General features: G+C 48.0%; 1 protein-coding gene across 1 annotated transcript; it reads right to left on the bottom strand.

Annotated features, from left to right (window-relative positions):
* Positions 1-12: 12 nt before the first annotated feature.
* On the bottom strand, positions 13-16,606 carry KCTD2 (potassium channel tetramerization domain containing 2). The gene is made up of 6 exons (XM_025927712.2): positions 16,206-16,606; positions 14,289-14,397; positions 11,009-11,100; positions 5,865-5,960; positions 3,688-3,813; positions 13-2,936 (listed from the first exon to the last, which is right to left on the bottom strand). Exons 1-6 carry the CDS (start codon positions 16,542-16,544, stop codon positions 2,907-2,909), a joined length of 792 nt encoding a protein of 263 aa, XP_025783497.1. The 5' UTR covers positions 16,545-16,606; the 3' UTR covers positions 13-2,906.
* Positions 16,607-16,625: the final 19 nt, after the last annotated feature.

The raw sequence follows: 16,625 nt of genomic DNA, 5'->3' as shown, positions 1-16,625 counted from the left end.
AAACCAAGGAGATTCGGCTGTTTGTTTCTTGTCTTTATTGACAAAAAAAGGTCACAGCATTTCAGACTTTATTCAAATACACAAACAGTAACAAACAATACCCACAAGTGACAGGCATGGTCCCTAACCTCTGCGCCAAAGGCCATGTCGGAGGATGTGGTTGTCCTCTTGGCCACCCCCCAGCATCTCTGTCCCTTCCTCCCCTACACCTCGCTGACACCCCTGAGATCAGTTAAGACTGCAGAAACGAAGTCACTCTAGAGGAGGTTGGGCTGCGCCTCATTGCCAAGGAGGAAGCAGGTTCTGAAGGAAAGACAGAAGCGTGCTAGCGTGGCATCTCCTAGGAGAGGCCAGGCTGCTTTGTGAGCTGGGCCTGAGTCGCCCGCGGCCTCAGGCCTGGGCACAACACGAAAAAGGAAGACACTCCCCACCTGGCAGCACTGGGCTGCTGGAGAGAGTGTGGGTCCCTGGCCACGTGACACCCCCCAAACCGATGGATGGCCAGGCCTCCCTCCGAAGTAATCAGCTGGGCTCTCCCAGAAGGCTTTCAGTAAAAAAAAATACTGACTTGGTTCCTAAAGGGCTGGGGCGAATACTTTTCCAGAAACCTTAAGAACTGAATCATCCTCAGACTCAGGAGCACTGGAACAATTGTCATTGGGCTGCCAGAAGGAGGGGGACCTCGTGAAAGCCAGCCCTCTAGGGGAGCAGAAATGTCACTTGTGTTAATTTCTCAAGAGCATCGAGTGAGGGGCTCAGCAGTTTTTCTACAGGATCCACTGTGGGGCTCTGAAAAGAGAAAAGACTGACTATGCGTTCCTGAGGGGTTTGCCACCTCTGCCCTCCGGCCTGCCTCGCTTTACCCCTTCGTGCAGGCTCGGGAGCACTAGGAGCACAAAGAGCACGAGGAGCACGGGCTGACGCCCAGGCACGCCCCAGGGAAAGCAGATCTGATTGGGCTCAAGGTCCCAAATGAAGCTGCTTTCCCTCCTTAGAGTCAAATGTTACTTTTCTGGCCAAAGAGCAAGTCTTCCAAAGTCCTCTGTCCTACTCAGGTCTGAGCAGCTTTTCCTCCACACGCCCAATCTCGTGCTTTCCGAAAGATGACAGGAGGATGCCTGCGACGTCTCTGAAAGGTGACTGCTTTTGCTGCAGGTAGAAGTTCCTCTAACGTTTATAGCTGTAGAAATCGTGGGCACAGGCCAGAGTCCAAGGGGCCGATGTCAACACGCACGCTCACATTGGTGTGTAGACACACACGGAGCAGCAGACACCCCTGTACACACATTTCTATCCTGCTCTACACACACGGAGAGATAAGGTCAAAGTGAGATCCGGAGAAGAGTTATGCCATCTGCACGCAGGCAGGTCATGAGTTCCTAAGACGTTCGGCACCGTCTGTGAGTCATTTCCAAACACCAGGGCCCCAGACCGCCCTAGTAAGCACTGAGCTGTGGAGCAGAGGGAGCCTCACTGTGAAGGAAACCAGGAGTGACCAACGTGAGTGGCTGTTACAGGTGCAGCGTGCCCCGGAGGCGCCTTCCCCTTCTCTGGGCCATCTGCCACACTGGCAAAAGTCATCGAGGGAAGAACAAGGATTCTCCAGCCCTTTGCGTTCAGTGACTGTTCACTAAGACTCAAAAGCGCAGACAGAAGGTCCAGATACAAGCTCTGTGGTCCCAGCCCGAAGGAGGGCTTTACTCCCCTCCCTGGCCAAACAAGCACTTGATTCTCGAGGACGTGGCGGTCTGCAGATAGAAGTGATGGCAAAGGGTCGGGCTCAGAGACGCGGGGAGTCCTCGGACTGCCCAGCAAACACATATACCCTGCAGGGGCTGGCGTGGCGTCACGGACACGGCTGCGGGGCAGGTTTGCCAAGGTTAGAAACCAGGAGACTCGGACAAATATCGAACGTTCAGTCAAGGCATTTCCAAGAGACAGTCACAGAAATAACGACACTTTTGGATACTACAATAGAACACGTTTGGCAACTTTCAAAGAAATAGCTGTCCCCACCCAAGCCATCAGAGGATCCAAAGTCCCTTTATCTTCGGTCCAGTTCAGAAAGTCAGGTTAGGAAGATGGGTCAATGGAGGGTGTGGCCTGCCTAAGTGCCCCTCTGTGTGGGACGGGTGTGGGATGCCGCCTGCCTCTAACCTCCACCTGAGGAGCAAGCAAGCTACTGGAGGGTCCGGGCTGCCGGAGACAGATGAGGCAAGGACGAACACGGTAGCAGCTGAGCGCCCCGAACCCAGAGCGGCGATCCCCAACCTCCACCCACAACCACGGATACCCCGTCCTCCCCTTCCTCAAAGAGGTTTCGTCCACAGGAATATGGGGTATTCTGCGGATCTATCCTTTACCCGAGACCTCAATTCAGCTCAATTCTAGCTCAATGAAGCTAGAATCCTTGGCACCTGCTGCATTTGTGTGGGGTGCGGGGAAGAGGGGAAAGATAATGTTACAAAGTGGCTGCCAACGTCCAACGTGGCACCCAGGCAAAAACATGGCACGGCCCAGGGACGATCCTCTGGCGTTTGCTCCAGCGTCCCTGAAGCACAGGCCTGTACGAGGAGCTAGGCCTTCCTCTTCCCCTCCCCCGCATCCCCCCCGTAAAGGCCCCCGCTGGGAGCCCAGCCCAGCTGCTGTGGTAAGGATTTGATCTAACACTGGCTAAGAAGACAAAAGCAGGTTTCTGAAAAGGTATTCTGCAGCCGGAAGTGCGTCTGTCTTCAGGTTCCTGTGGGGGGCAGGCAGGGGTTCCTTTGGTTTTGACCAGAACACTTCTCCATTGGGGGGCCAGGCTCAGCCGTGCCTTGCAGGAGCTCGGTTACTGTACAGGAGCAAGATTTAACTTCACAAGGTGCTCTGCCGGCTTGTTCTCTTGATGGTTAAGAATCTGGAATTTACATCCGAGATCCTCTCTCCTGAAGAATCTGCAAATGGAAGATGGGGGGGAGGGCTGAGGCTTGGGCCGAGGCTGCTAAGCAGACTGCTGAGGGAAAAGGGACCCGCGGCCGCTTTCCACTGGACCCCGCTGGGCAGCACAACAGTCCTGTCACCACAGGAAGCAAGGCAGGGCTGAGCCCTAACCTCCCCTGAAGCACTTCAGTTGTAAAAGCCTCTTGCTGAACACCACTGCACCCACAGTATCCGTGCTGTCAGACCCCTTCTCCCACGCTAAAGGAAATTGCCAACTTAGAAATGTTTATGAGAGACAGAGGGAGTTGGGGGGGGGGGGTGGGCACAGTACAGGAAAAAGAGGATAACAGTGTACAATTTTCCAGTAACTTAAGGTGGGGGAAGTCACAAAGGTAACCAAATACCTTTTCTCTTGAGACAGGACAAAAAAGAGAGAGAATGGTTTCAAAGAATAAACACAAAATATTTTCCAATTTTGAGTTTCACAATTCTCACTTTGCAATTAGATTTTTCACTGATTTGACAGGTGGGTACATAAAGTCTACTCTATTTCAGTACCTACTTCCTAACTAAGAACGCTTGGTCACTGCTCCATAAATCCTGATTTAAATGACAACAGTCAACAACCAAAATGAAGGAAAAATGCAAAGCTAGCTTTGGAAGGAAAGAGAAGAAGTCAGGAGCAACAAACAGTCCAGGCCAAGTCCACTGAGGGGCTGGGAACAAACGAGTCAGAGACAAAATTCTGGTGACGCGATTTCTTACCTTTGCCTTTTCACTTGGCTCTATGACAATGCCATTGGTAGAATTATTGAGTTCTCTGGAGACAACACAGAGGAATTCTGCCTGATCCTCATTTCCGTAGTTATAGGAAGATCCAATGCTGATTAGCTGACAAAACCAGAGCATGGTGAACAGTCCTCTTAAAGTGCTAAAGTGCCACACAGACCCAACCCGCCTCCTGTCCGAACTTTGTGGTTTTGCTTCTCACAGGATGATGAACTGTCTGGGACTATCACGGCCCAGGGGATACCTGGATCTGTTATTCACTTGGGCGTCCTCAGCAAGGCTTCCCCAGAGAAGGAAAGGATGGGATCTGCCACTGTCTCCCCACCCAAGCACTTGAAACAATCCCAAAGGCAGCAGCTAGGATGAACATGATCACATTCCTTCTAGCAAACACTGAGGTGAAAGAGAATGTTTCTGTGAATGAAAATGGACACTTGCTTTAGCCAAACACCTACACAGGGCTGGCTCATCTTTAAGCAGAAGTCCCAGACAGGAGACTGGCACTCAAAAGGCTCTGGAAAGCACCGAGTGAATCACTGAAGAGTTACCATAAGCCATATGCTGCTGGGACTTTTAACCTTTTCGGCAAATTGAATTCAGGATTTAATTTTAAACAGGAAATGCACATGCACCGAGAAAAGCGGAGCCCAAGGGTAAGGTCATCCGGGCAATCATGTAGGGCCTCAAGTCAGAAGAACAGGACTGACTTGCTCTATGAATGGGCTTTGGGTCCCTCTGCCTTCCTGTGCCTGAACTTCCTCATCCATATAATAGAGTCAGTGGGAACATGACTTCATGTTTCATGCTTCACCTGCCCCCTGAATGTTAACAAGATGAGAAAAAGAAAATAAAAAATTATTCACTGGTTTCATCAAGAATACTTAAAAAAAAAATTTTTTTTTTTTTATTTGGGAATATTCTTTGCTTAAGACTTAGGGAAGGGCGCCTGGCTGGCTCAGTTGGTAGAGCATGTGACTCCCGATCCTAGGGTTATGAGCTGGAACTCATGTTGGGTGTAGAGATTATTTAAAAAGAAAATATTTGAGAAAAAAAAAAAAGACTTTTCTCAGGGAAAATACTTGTGGAGTGGAAGTATGGCAACATGTTACAGCCCCCACATGAATAAGAACTAGGCTGACCTATAAAGGAAGGGGCGCCTGGGTGGCTCCGTTGGGAGAGCATGGAACTCTTGATCTCAGGGTCTCAGGGTCGTGAGTTTAAGCCTCACATTGGGTGTGGAACTACTTAAAAAAAAAAAAAAAAGGGAAAAGAAAAGAACTAGGCCAACATACACAGGCAGAATTGATTCTGCAGTGGAGGGGTGAGGAATTATCCAGTGTTGGCTCTGACGACCAAGACATCTGTGTATTTGATCCATAACCCAATACCGTTAACACGACGAACAGAAGTTATTTGAGAAGGTAAGTTTATGGTGACAGTTCAACTGACGCTTAAACCCTACATTAAAAATAGGCACGATCCACACAATACATATCCCTTCTATATATATCCATTCTATTCATGCCAGGCTCCCTGTTGCGCACACAATAGATGAACTGAACAATCCTGCCATCTAATGGAAGAAAACAGTACAATTCTGCCTGTCTGGTTTTGTTTTGGTAATTCTGCCACCACGCAAAGCTAAAGGAACAGAAATCGCAGCCTGATGGGAAATGGCCAAGCCCCACTTCTCTTCACGTCTGGCTCCTCTCATACCTGCTCTTGCTTTCTGCAGTGGATTATATATGTTCAGAATGACAGAGTTCTTATGCTGGGAAGGAAAGGTAGGGTAGTTGCTGAATCCTAGCCTTCTTTATGTACTTATTCTAGAATGTTTCAACTGAGTGCTTTTGAAAGAAATCCCTCTGAGGGAGAAAAAACCTCAGAGAGACACTTTCAAGCCTAAACAGGCTGGCTGACTCCCTCTGGGCACAATCAAATTAAAACTTGGATATGAAGTCAGGAGACATGATACTATTCTGAATTCTTCCCAACTCATCCTATACAGCTGACAGAATAATTCCCACGTTTCTGAACAGGTTCACACGTGGCCCTACGAACCCCTGGGGTTAGCTGGTTACAGATGGCAGCTGTTTGAGGGACGTGGGCTCCTGGGCTGAGATGCTGCGGTGGCTGCCACTTAGGAAACATACCTGTTCGAATTTCCAACCATCAGACATAGTGGAGACCATCTGTGTAAGCTCCTCTTCCTGGCACTGCAGGACTCTGTACACGTGCTTCACGGGGCCCTGCAACAACCGATGGACTTAGAAGAACAATTTCAAGGACATGACAGTTCGCAGCTGCGCTAGGGAGGCTCGTCCAAAGAATGAACAGCGAAAAGGAATTTGCTTGGACGTTTTTTCTGGACAGCCACACACCGTTCCCTCTTACAAGTGGCACTGTCATCTTTCTCTTCTTAAGGTTTTCTTTTATAAGAATGTTTACTTACTTATTGTGACAGAGAGAGAGCAAGCGCACGTGCATGCAAGCAGGGGAGGGGCCGAGAGGGGGGAGAGAGAATCCCAAGAAGGCCCCCATGCGCGGCGTGGAGCCTGATGTGGGGCTCAACCTCATGACTATGAGTTCATGAGCAATGTCATCCTTCAGTAAAAACTTATCCAAGGAAAGAAAGAAAAGAAAAAGGCCCAAGGATATGAATTAGTGGGTAAAATAATTCTGAAGTTCAGAGAAATGAATTATGTGATTAGATTTCATCTATTTCCCAGAGTAGAAAACAGAGGAAAACTGCTTTGGACAAGAGAGCCCTATTTTCTTTTTAAGTTGTTCATATCATGACATACATGCTGAAAATGTAGACCGTAATTTGGTTTTTCCAGAGCAATACCTTATTAAGGGAATAACATATTAAAAAGGAACCCCACAATATACCAATGTTCAAACTATTTTCACCCTCCGCTGATGGTACCTGGGAGTGTTTCAGTGTTAAATGGTAACATTCCTGTTAGAAAAGTGTGTAACAAAAAATAAATATTTGGTCTTTGCTCCTGGTTCCTAGCACAGAGCTCCTAAAACCCTTGGAATTTCCTGAGTGATAAAAGGGTCTTTTTTGTGCTAATGATGCTAATGACTGGTCTCCAGAAAGACCAAGCACCATTAGAGAGTTAGGACTTTCAGTCCTACCCGCTGACCTCAGTGGAGACTGAATTCAATCACCAGTGGCCAATGGTTTAATTGAATCAGTCATGCCTACATAATGAAACATCCTTAAAAACCCCTGAACAGGGGGGTTCAGGGAGTTTCCGAGTTGGCAAACACATCGATGTCCTGGGCAAGTGGCACATTCCAACTGCACGCACAGAGGCTCCTGTGCTCAGGACCCCATCCCACGTCTCTCTTCGCTTGGCTGTTCCTTAGTCTGCTGGAGATCAACTGTAATAGTAAGTTTAGCATTTTCCTGAGTTTTAGGAGTTGTTCTAGGCAATTACTGAACCCAAAGGGGATGTCACGGGAACCCTTGAATTTGTAGCCGAATTGGACAGAAGTACAGGTAGCCTGGGAACCGGGATTTGGCACTGGCGTCTGAAGGAAGGGCAGTCTCGTGGGACTGAGCCCTGAAACCTGTGGAAATAGTTACTACTTATTAGTGTCAGGATAGGATTAAACTGTTGGGACACCCCAGCTGGTGTCAGAGATTCAGACAGAAGTCATTTGCTAGCTGACTCGACTTTCTAGAACAGAAGCGAAAGGCGGGATGCCCTAAAGTTGCAGCACTAAGGCCCCTATACTCTAACTACCTGAGGACCCCTCACACTTACGACTCGGCCAGAGTCAGGTGACAGCCAGGGCTGCTGCAAGGAGGCATGCTCACCAGATGAAAGTCCCTGTTCGTCAGAGGACAATTAGAGGCCCACAGGGAGACTTGTGTTTAGCAGTCTTGGACCACTCAGTGTTGGGTCCAATAAATAGCTGCACATCCACTGCCTGTCCCGGAGGCCAGGAGGCATTTGTTAGAGCACAAACAGCAACTGAAGCTCAGAACAACGAAGCTCCATCAGGGAGAGAGGGACTGGTTAGAGTCACGTGACCTTAAGAAAATGTGGACCGTTTCCTGAAGAATAATGAAAACCTGGCTTTAGTACTTTTGCAAAAGGATGACTGGGCTTCAGTTATCTGGAAAATCAGTTTTGGAAGAACTCACTACTGGGGAAATACTGGCTCAACAAAAGCAGCTGTGGATCACGGAGCACTAGGAGCCCAGAGCGGCTTTCCCTCTCCTCCCGTCTTCAGTGGGACACTGATGTCAGTGCGGTGTCTCGCCTGAGCGAGGCAGTGCTATTGGGTCGGAGGCAGTGCCAGGCCTCGGGCTGATCTGCCAACCACACCGCGCTTTCTTCCACGCTCTCCCCTTCTGAACCGAATGCAACTATTGTTACACGAGGTACTAAGAAAAACATTCCCTCCACCTAAAATATAGGGCAAATCTCGGGAAGACTTCAACTGGCTCTAACCACACATTTTGGAAACAACCAAGTGTTTCATGTTACAAAACTCAGTGCATCGTGAAAGATCTATGACATCAGCCACAACTGTCAAAGTCCCAGGTATTTAAGATGCATGTGTTAGCTCTTTTTAATTTTTGTCTTCCAAAGAAAACCACGAGTATTCTCAAATGCACTAAGATTAATCACCCAACATAAAATACCAAAGACAGCAAAGTTAGTAGAATTGGTGGCAGCCGCTAAGAGATATGAGGGGTCACCAAAAGAAGGTGGGGTGGGAAACCCACATCTTCGGCTTTGCTTGAATGTCTGCCATGTGTGTCTCCTTTTTTTTTTTAAACGTTTATTTATTTTCAAGACAGGGAGAGACAGCATGAACGGGGGAGGGTCAGAAAGAGAGGGAGACACAGAATCTGAAACAGGCTCCAGGCTCTGAGCTGTCAGCACACAGCCTGACGCGAGGCTCGAACTCGCGGACCGCGAGATCATGACCTGAGCCAAAGTCGGATGCTTAACCGACTGAGCCATCCAGGCACCCCATGTGTGTCTCCTTACAACACAGACAAGTTGGGGTGCCTGGCTGGCTCTGTTGGGAGGAGCGTGCAGCTCTTGATCTTTGGGTCGTGAGTTTGAGCCCCACATTGGGTACAGAGATTACTTAAAGATAGAATCTTAAAAAAAAAAAAAAAAAAAGACAAGTTGAAGGAGAGAATGTGTTTGAAGGGACAGCCACAAAAATACACACATGGCCAATTTGGCCTCAGAGCCACGTGTGACACATGCAAAAGAGGGTGTCTTTGAACAACCTCGAATCCACTGCTCAGAGTTTCACTCAATAAAAAGGACAGATGGAAAGATCAATTAACATCCAAAAGGCCTTTACATCCCTAGAACAAAAAAGCTTCCAACTGGGTCTATATCCACAAGCCTTCAGAACCTAGAAGACTAATTAACTTCATCGCTGTCATCAAACAGAAAACTTACGATGCTCTCAAGGAATCCGCTAATGGCAGAGCTGCGAACGTTCAGGGTTGAATGGCTTCAAGTTACATAATTCATGGCACCATGAATTTACACTAGGCAATCAAAAGCTTTTTTGGAATGTGGAAAATTAAGGATAAAGCTAGATTTTCAGAATGCCCAGCTATTAAATATCCACGATAGTAAAAGATGCCATGCAAGTTTAACACAAGATGGCGAAAAGACTGGCACCACCGGATCCTATTTTATACAATAAAATGGCAAACCAACTATAAATTCATTTTTGAACATTAGAAGTCTTTCCGGGGTGCTGGGTGGCTCAGTCGGTTAAGCGTCTGACTTCTGCTCAGGTCATGATCTCGTGGTTCGCAGGTTCGATCCCCGCATTGGCTCTCTGCCATCAGGAGCCCGCTTCAGATCCTCTATCCCCCTCTCTCTCTCTGCCTCTCCCCTGCTTGTGCTCTCTCTCTCAAAAATAAACATTAAGAAAAGTAATAATAATAAAAAGAAGGCTTTCAGCCATCAGCCAGCGGGAAGAAAACTAAGGAAGCTCTTCTCACCTTTGCAAATGACTACAGATTAAGCGAATGAGAGAAATCATTTTTGAAAAAAAAAAAATAGGTGTCAGTTATTCAACCAGATAATTCCATTCCGAGCCAGAAAACTTGGATATGTAAACTCTAACACAGAAAGAGCAAGGAACTATTTTTTATTTTTTTGAGTTTTGAAAAGAAACATATTACCTTCTGCTTAATCACAGGAAAATTCTACACTGCAACAGAATGGATCTCAGGAAAGCATCTACCACCAGCATCTGATGGGATAAGAGCAAGTCCTGCTACAAGACAGATGGTCACAGCAGAGTCCAACCATGCCCTCTGTTCCTGCAGTGGTACTTTCTTAAAATAGAACCTAAATACAGGAAAGGGAGCGTCTGTTTTCCCTGCTAGACTTCAAGCTTCTGGAGGGCACAGACCCTCCCTAGGAAGCAGAGAATCTCAAGGGCCTAAAAGATGCTGCTGTGGCCACTTACGACATGTGACGGGTGATGCGATGTGAAATAAGTTACCTGTACCCCCTCAAAACTAGGTGGCAAATTGTGTGTTTCTTCCTGTTACTGTATCTACCAAGTTCATATAAAAACCCAGACTTCATAATAAACAGAGAAGCCTATTTCCTCAGAAGCATGATTCACAAGCAGCTCCTAAAGTCTAGGCCATGAGACTGCTTTCACATGGCTATCAGTTGCTGAATGCGACACGGTCACACTTTAAAAGGCTGGTCCTAATAAAGACTTAAAGAGTGGCCAACAGGTGGAAGTAAGAGCTCACTGGGTCTTTATGTGGAGGGAGACAGATACTCTGTGAGAACAGGTTCTGGGCCTAAAGTGCTGCGGGTCCCTCCTGCTGTCCCATGATAAGCAGCCACAACCTCCCCACTCTTCTAAAGGGATATGGGGGCTGTTTTGCTTTGCTATTTCTTCTTCTGTTTCCTTGTTCTGAATAAGTCTGGTGGTGTATGCGCTGTCTGCTTGGTGGATGGCCCATGTTCCACACAGACCTCCAGCTTTAAGGGGAGAGGCAGCTCTTGCCAAGCAGCACGGCATCCTTTTCAAATCCCACCCAGACGCAGGGACAAAGAGAGCCACTAAGACCTTTTCCCTTTAAGAGTTCAAAACCGTGGGGTGCCTGGCTGCTTCAGCCGATGGAGCATGCATGGAGCGTGTGACTCCTGATCTCAAGGTTGTGAGTTCAAGACCCACGTTGGGTGTAAAGATTACTTAAAAATAAAATCTTAAACCAAAACAAAAAATAAAAACCAAACCAAAACAAAAAGAGTTCAAAACCCATTACCTGAGAAGTTCTGTTCTCATTGTCCCGTATCCGTTCCTTAACCAGCCGCACAAGAGATGCAATGTTGTAAAACTCCGCTTCTTCCAGAACACCTAGGACAAGGACCAAATCGTATGTAGTTAAAGATGTGTTACACTCCCTGGAAAATAGTGAGAAGAGGCTAAAGTTTACATGCTTGCTAAGAACTGCATTTTTTTTGAGAGAGAGAGAGAGAGAGAGAAAGAGAGAGCAAGACCATGAGACAGAGCATGTGCAAGGGAGGGACAGGAAGAGAGGGAGAGCATTTTTTTTTTTAATGTCTATTTATTTTTGAAAGAGAGACAGAATGCGAGTGGGTTAGGGGCAGCGAGAGAAGGAGACACAGAATCCGAAGCAGGCTCCAGGCTCTAAGCTGTCAGCACAGAGCCCAATGCGAGGCTTGAACTGATGAGCTGTGAGATCATGACCTGAGCTGAAGTCGGACGCTCAACCAACTGAGCCACCCAGGTGCCCCGAGCATTTTTTCAAAGTTTATTTATTTTGAGAGAGCAAGCACGTGCAAAGGGCAGAGAGAGAAGGAGGAGAGAAAATTCCAGGCAGGCTCTGCACTACCAGAGTGGAGGCAGATACAGGGAGGCCAGAACTCACACACAAGAGATCATGACCTAAGCCAAAATCAAAGTCAGGGGTGTCCGGGGTGGCTCAGTGGATAGAGTGTCTGACTTCAGCTCAGGTCATGATCTCACGGTTCATGAGTTTGAGCCCTGCATCGGGTTCCTGTGCTCATAGGTCAGAGCCTGGAGCCTGCTTCAGATTCTGTGTCTCCTTCTCTCTCTGCCCCTTACCCACGCATGAGCTCTCTCTCTCAAAAATAAATAAACGTTAAAAAAAAAAGATGTCTAACCGACTGAGCCACCCTGGCGCCCCTTGAAACTTGTTTTTAGAATTTTTTTAAGTTTATTTATTTGAGAGAGAAAGGGCAAGTGAGCAGGGGAGGGGCAGAGAAAGGAGAGAAAGAATCCCAGCAGGCTCTGCACTGTCAGTGAAGAGCCTTATGCGGGGCTTGAACCGTGAGATCATGACTGGATCCAAGGTCAAGAGTAGGACACTCAACTGACTGAGCCACCCGGTGCCCCCCTTTTTTTAATTTGAGAGAGAGAGAGAGAGAGAGTGCAAATGGGGGAGAGGGGCAGAGGGAGAGTGAGAGAGAATCTGAAGCAGGCTCCACACTCAGCTCAGAGCCCGACACAGGGCTTAATCTCACAGTCTTGAGATCATGACCTGAACCAAAATCAAGAAAATCAAGAGTCTGACGCTCACCTGACTGAGCCACCCAGGTGCCCCTGAACCGCACTTTTTATTTTTATTTAATTTTTTCAACATTTATTTATTTTTGGGACAGAGAGAGACACAGCATGAACAGGGGAGGGGCAGAGATAGAGGGAGACACAGAATCGGAAACAGGCTCCAGGCTCTGAGCCATCAGCCCAGAGCCCGATGCGGGGCTCGAACCCACAGACCGCGAGATCGTGACCTGGCTGAAGTCGGACGCTTAACCGACTGCGCCACCCAGGCGCCCCTGAACCGCACTTTTTAAATTGAAGTGTAGTCTCTCTCCTTCAGCCTGAGAAACATTTCTTTGCTATTTAGGGTGTACCCCCCTCCTTTCTCCCTAAATCGAGTGAGTCAAATTCTGGGTCTGCTCTGTTCACTCTGTTTCACCGCTGCGGCTTCCCACTTGGCACCTTCTCCGACTCTCTCTGCACCTGCCCTTTAGCTGCAGGGCACCTTTCCCATATGTCACTTAGTTTCTGGAACTTGTCACATTGGAGAATTCCTGAGCTTGCAAAGCTTACCTAGTCGGTCCTAAAAATTACTGGGGATGGGTGTGTGTATATAAATTTATGTGGACCAAAGTTTAATAGGGTGCTTATTATTTGAACAAGATAAAAAGCAATCACTGAGAGAATGCTTTGCCAAATAAAATCAAAGGCCTTGGACAGGACAACAAAGGGGATGTGTGATTCAGTATCAGAAAAAACAAACAAACAAACAAACTTGCTATAAAGGACATTGCTGGAACTGATAAAATTGGAATATAAGCTGTAGACAGAAGTATTTATCAATATTAAATTCCCTGATCTTGATAACCATACTGTGCTTATATAAGGGAATAACCTTGTTCTTGGGAAATACACTGAAGTATTAAGGACTCATCTGTAATCTAGTCTCAAATAGTTCAGAAATAAAAACTATGGTGGGGGGAGGGAGAAGCGTGGTGGGGGGGGACAGAGAGAGAACAAAGGGTAACACAGATCTCAAAAAATGGTGGTGAAGCTGAGAGTTCTGTTATTCTCGTCTTTTTCTCTGAATTTGAAAATATTTCAAAAAAAATTTTTTAAAAGCCTTCAGAAAAGATGCTTAAGATTCCTCTTTTCCAGAAACAGGACTATCCATGAGGTGGTAACTGCTGAAGCTAGATGGTGGGTGCATGAAGTTTTTGTACGGTTCCCATGATTTTTGAATGCATCTGAAATGTTGAAAAAAGAGACAGCACATGCACAAGTCCTCTTCTTACTGGTTGAAACAGATGTGCTTCGCAGCCATTTCATTAACTAGCACAGCCATTACAGCTTTCTCACTCAGAGCTAAAGCCTCCAGGTCAGGGTGCCCTGGATTTAGGGAGAGGCCCCAATCTTCAACGGAATGCCTTTGGCGAGGCCACGTCAAGTCTTTTAGAAAGATATCTAGACCCACTTAGAGTCCAAATGTCGTACCAACCAAAAAGATGATACAGCTGACAATGGACTGGAGAATGAATTAGGTCAGCTGCAAAAATTTACAAGGAAGCATGAGACCAGTCTTACAAGAAATGAGGCCAAGCCTTTATTACTTTTTACAGCTGCAAGTTCAAACTAAAAGTGAAAATATAAATAATTAATGTCAGAGATGTGATGCTTCAGGGTATGGACATTTCACTGCCAGCAAGCACATAAGTGAAAGTAAAAAGGGATCCTGACGATTCTGCAGGTTTGAAAAATGCTCCTGAAGTGATTTGCAAAGCTGAGTTACCTATTTTTCTTCTCATTAAGGAAGGCTGGACAGAGCCCAGTGGGGATCCCTTAAAGAAGATTTCCTCAGATAAGACTACGTAACTAGAGACTCCCTGTTCACTTTCATAAATGTTTACTACGCCTGCATGTGACCTTGATGAAAATCTCAAACAAAATTCCAATCTGTGAACCGGCTTTCAAGATATGGGCTGAGTTCTGAAAATGCCCAGTTAAAACACTGTTCTTACCTTCTTCAGCCAACTCCTTTGTAATGATGAGTTTCCCGTGGCGGAGGTAGTTGAGGATAGGACCGAAGTAGGTGGGGTCCCTGTCAATCAGATAGGCTCCTGTCTCGTCCTGCCAACCAAACACAAAGATAACACTTTGGAGCTGTCGGACTAAGTTGGGGCAGGGTTTCAGCCTCTCTGTCACCATTCATTAGCAAGGGGGCAAGTCTTGCTAGACATTTTTTATCACAAACTACTGGCAAGGAGCCTAGCTTTATGTATCTTGTACTCTGAGATCATTTCAGGCACGGAGTTACAGACAGATGTACAGTCATCATGCAGGCATTTACTTGAACTTCCAAAGTCTTGTTTTTTTTAATGTTTGTTTATTTTGAGACAAAGACAGTGAGAGGAGGAGGGGCAGAGAGAGAGAGGAAGACAGAGAATCCCAAGCAGGCTCCACAGCTGTCAGTGTAGAGCCTGATGTGGGGTTTGAACCCACAAATTGTAAGATCATGACCTGAGCTGAAACCAAGAATCAGGCGCTTCAGTGACTGAGCCACCCAGGTGCCCCTGAACTTCCAAAATCTTTACTTGGACACAATTACCACCATTCTTCTGTAAGACATCTATTATCAAGAAAGGGGAAGAAAATGCCTATTTTAATTATGTAAATCTTTGCTTGACATGGACATTCTGACCTCTCTCTACTGCCCCCAAATCACATTCCTAATTCTAAGAAAACCTCTGTATAGTTGGCAATGCTCCTGAGCTCAAGGCCAACATCAGTGGGAGTCTGCATTGCCAGCTGTAACTCAACACACCCCAGTTCTGTGCCCAGAGGAAGCTTGGCACCGCCTGGACTTGGCTCTGAGCAGCTTTAATCCTACTCATCTTTACAGTAAAAGGAACAAGAAGAAACTGGCTTCTACTGCAACAAGAAAGATTTAGGGTAGATAAAAATAATTCCTTTATAAGCAAAGGTTTTGAAATTTCTTTAAAGTTCGGGTGGGACAGGTTTCCATAAGTCTGAGATTTATTAGAGAGGCAGTTGGTGAGTTAAAAAAAAAAAAAAATCAGCGAATCTTTACCCAACCCCAACTCTATTTCAATGTAACTGGCTGAGTGCTACATAGGATATACAGGGGTATAAGCCAGGGTCAATGCCTTTAAGCTGGCAACTGAAAGATGAATGTGTAAAGTTAATCAATAAACACGTCAAACTGGAAACGGGTTGGAAGTGCCTCGTCACCTCTCAACTTTGTTCGTAGCCATGCATCTTGCCCAATAGCAGGCCTCAGTTTTCACTTTCCGATGGTCTTAACCAGTCAGCTTAGGTTTGCACTGGCAACTGGTAATCTCTTTCCAAGGAATGTTATCTGAGCTCTAATAGTCCTAAAACAGTGGCTGTCACCAGATAAGAGCTCAGGGCCCAGGACCACAGGAAAGAAGTGTGGTATCACCAGAAACACTTCCTGCAGCTGTCAGACCGAGGCTTTCACCCAACTTGGCAGAGGGGTCCGAGAGGAAGTCTGAGAAAGCTAGAAAGATGCCTTAGCTCACCCTGACCCAGTTCTGGACGCATCTGGCACAGGCAGTGAGGGGCTGACGAGGAGCCAGGGGAAAACTCATGCAGATCTGAGGGGCGGGTATGAGATGTGTACGGAGAAGGGGTGTGGAGCGGGTTCTCGTGGGTGCGGGTGGGCACAGCATGGGGACCGAGTTGCTTAGAGTGAAGGGCGGGGTCAGAGAGACAGCCAGGGTGCGACTGAGGATGGGGGAGAATAGCCCCCAGGGCCAGCCTGGCGGGAGAGGGATGGGAAGGGGGTCCCGGCCCGAAAAGCCCGCCTGGGAGGAGCGTGTCGCAGGAATCTGGGGACGAGCTAGGAGGAACGAGGGGGTCCGAAGAGCGGGGGCGCGCCCGAGGGCGGGGCGCACCTTGTCCGAGTCCAGCTCCGGGTCCTCCTGGCAGCAGAGGCGACAGAGGAAAGACTTGGGCTCCCGGCCTAGGGTCTGTCTGGTGGTCACGAAGTAGGTGCCGCCCACGTTCAGCCGGACCCAGCGGGCCGCACCGCCTCCCCCTGCCCGCTCTGGCGGTCCGGGACCCGGCTCCAGTGGCGGCGCAGCGGCGGCGGGCGGGCGGCCGTGCCCGCGGGGCGTGGGGCCGGCGGGGCGAGGGCTGGGGGGCCCGCGGCCCGGGCCACCCCCGTCGCCCAGCCCGCTCCCGCCACCCCCTCCCAGCCCCGCCATCGCCGGGTCCAGCTGCAGCTCCGCCATCTTGGGCCGCCGCCGCCACCGCTGCCCGCGCGCCGCCGGGCCGGCCCATCTCTCGGCAGGGAGAGCCGGGCCGGCCCATCG

The sequence above is a fragment of the Puma concolor genome, chromosome E1 (assembly GCF_028749965.1).
Source record: "Puma concolor isolate L17-30 chromosome E1, mPumCon1.1.hap2, whole genome shotgun sequence".
Classification (NCBI taxonomy): Eukaryota; Metazoa; Chordata; class Mammalia; order Carnivora; family Felidae; genus Puma; species Puma concolor.
This window is presented reverse-complemented; position numbering and strand designations above follow the sequence as displayed.

Coding starts and splice junctions, on each gene's coding strand:
- KCTD2 (XM_025927712.2), bottom strand. CDS start 16,544: ATGGCGGAGCTGCAGCTGGACCCGGCGATGGCGGGGCTGGGAGGGGGT. Junction 14,398..16,205: donor CGGAGCTGGACTCGGACAAG/GTGCGCCCCGCC, acceptor TTTGGTTGGCAG/GACGAGACAGGAGCCTATCT. Junction 11,101..14,288: donor AAAGGAGTTGGCTGAAGAAG/GTAAGAACAGTG, acceptor TCCTTGTCCTAG/GTGTTCTGGAAGAAGCGGAG.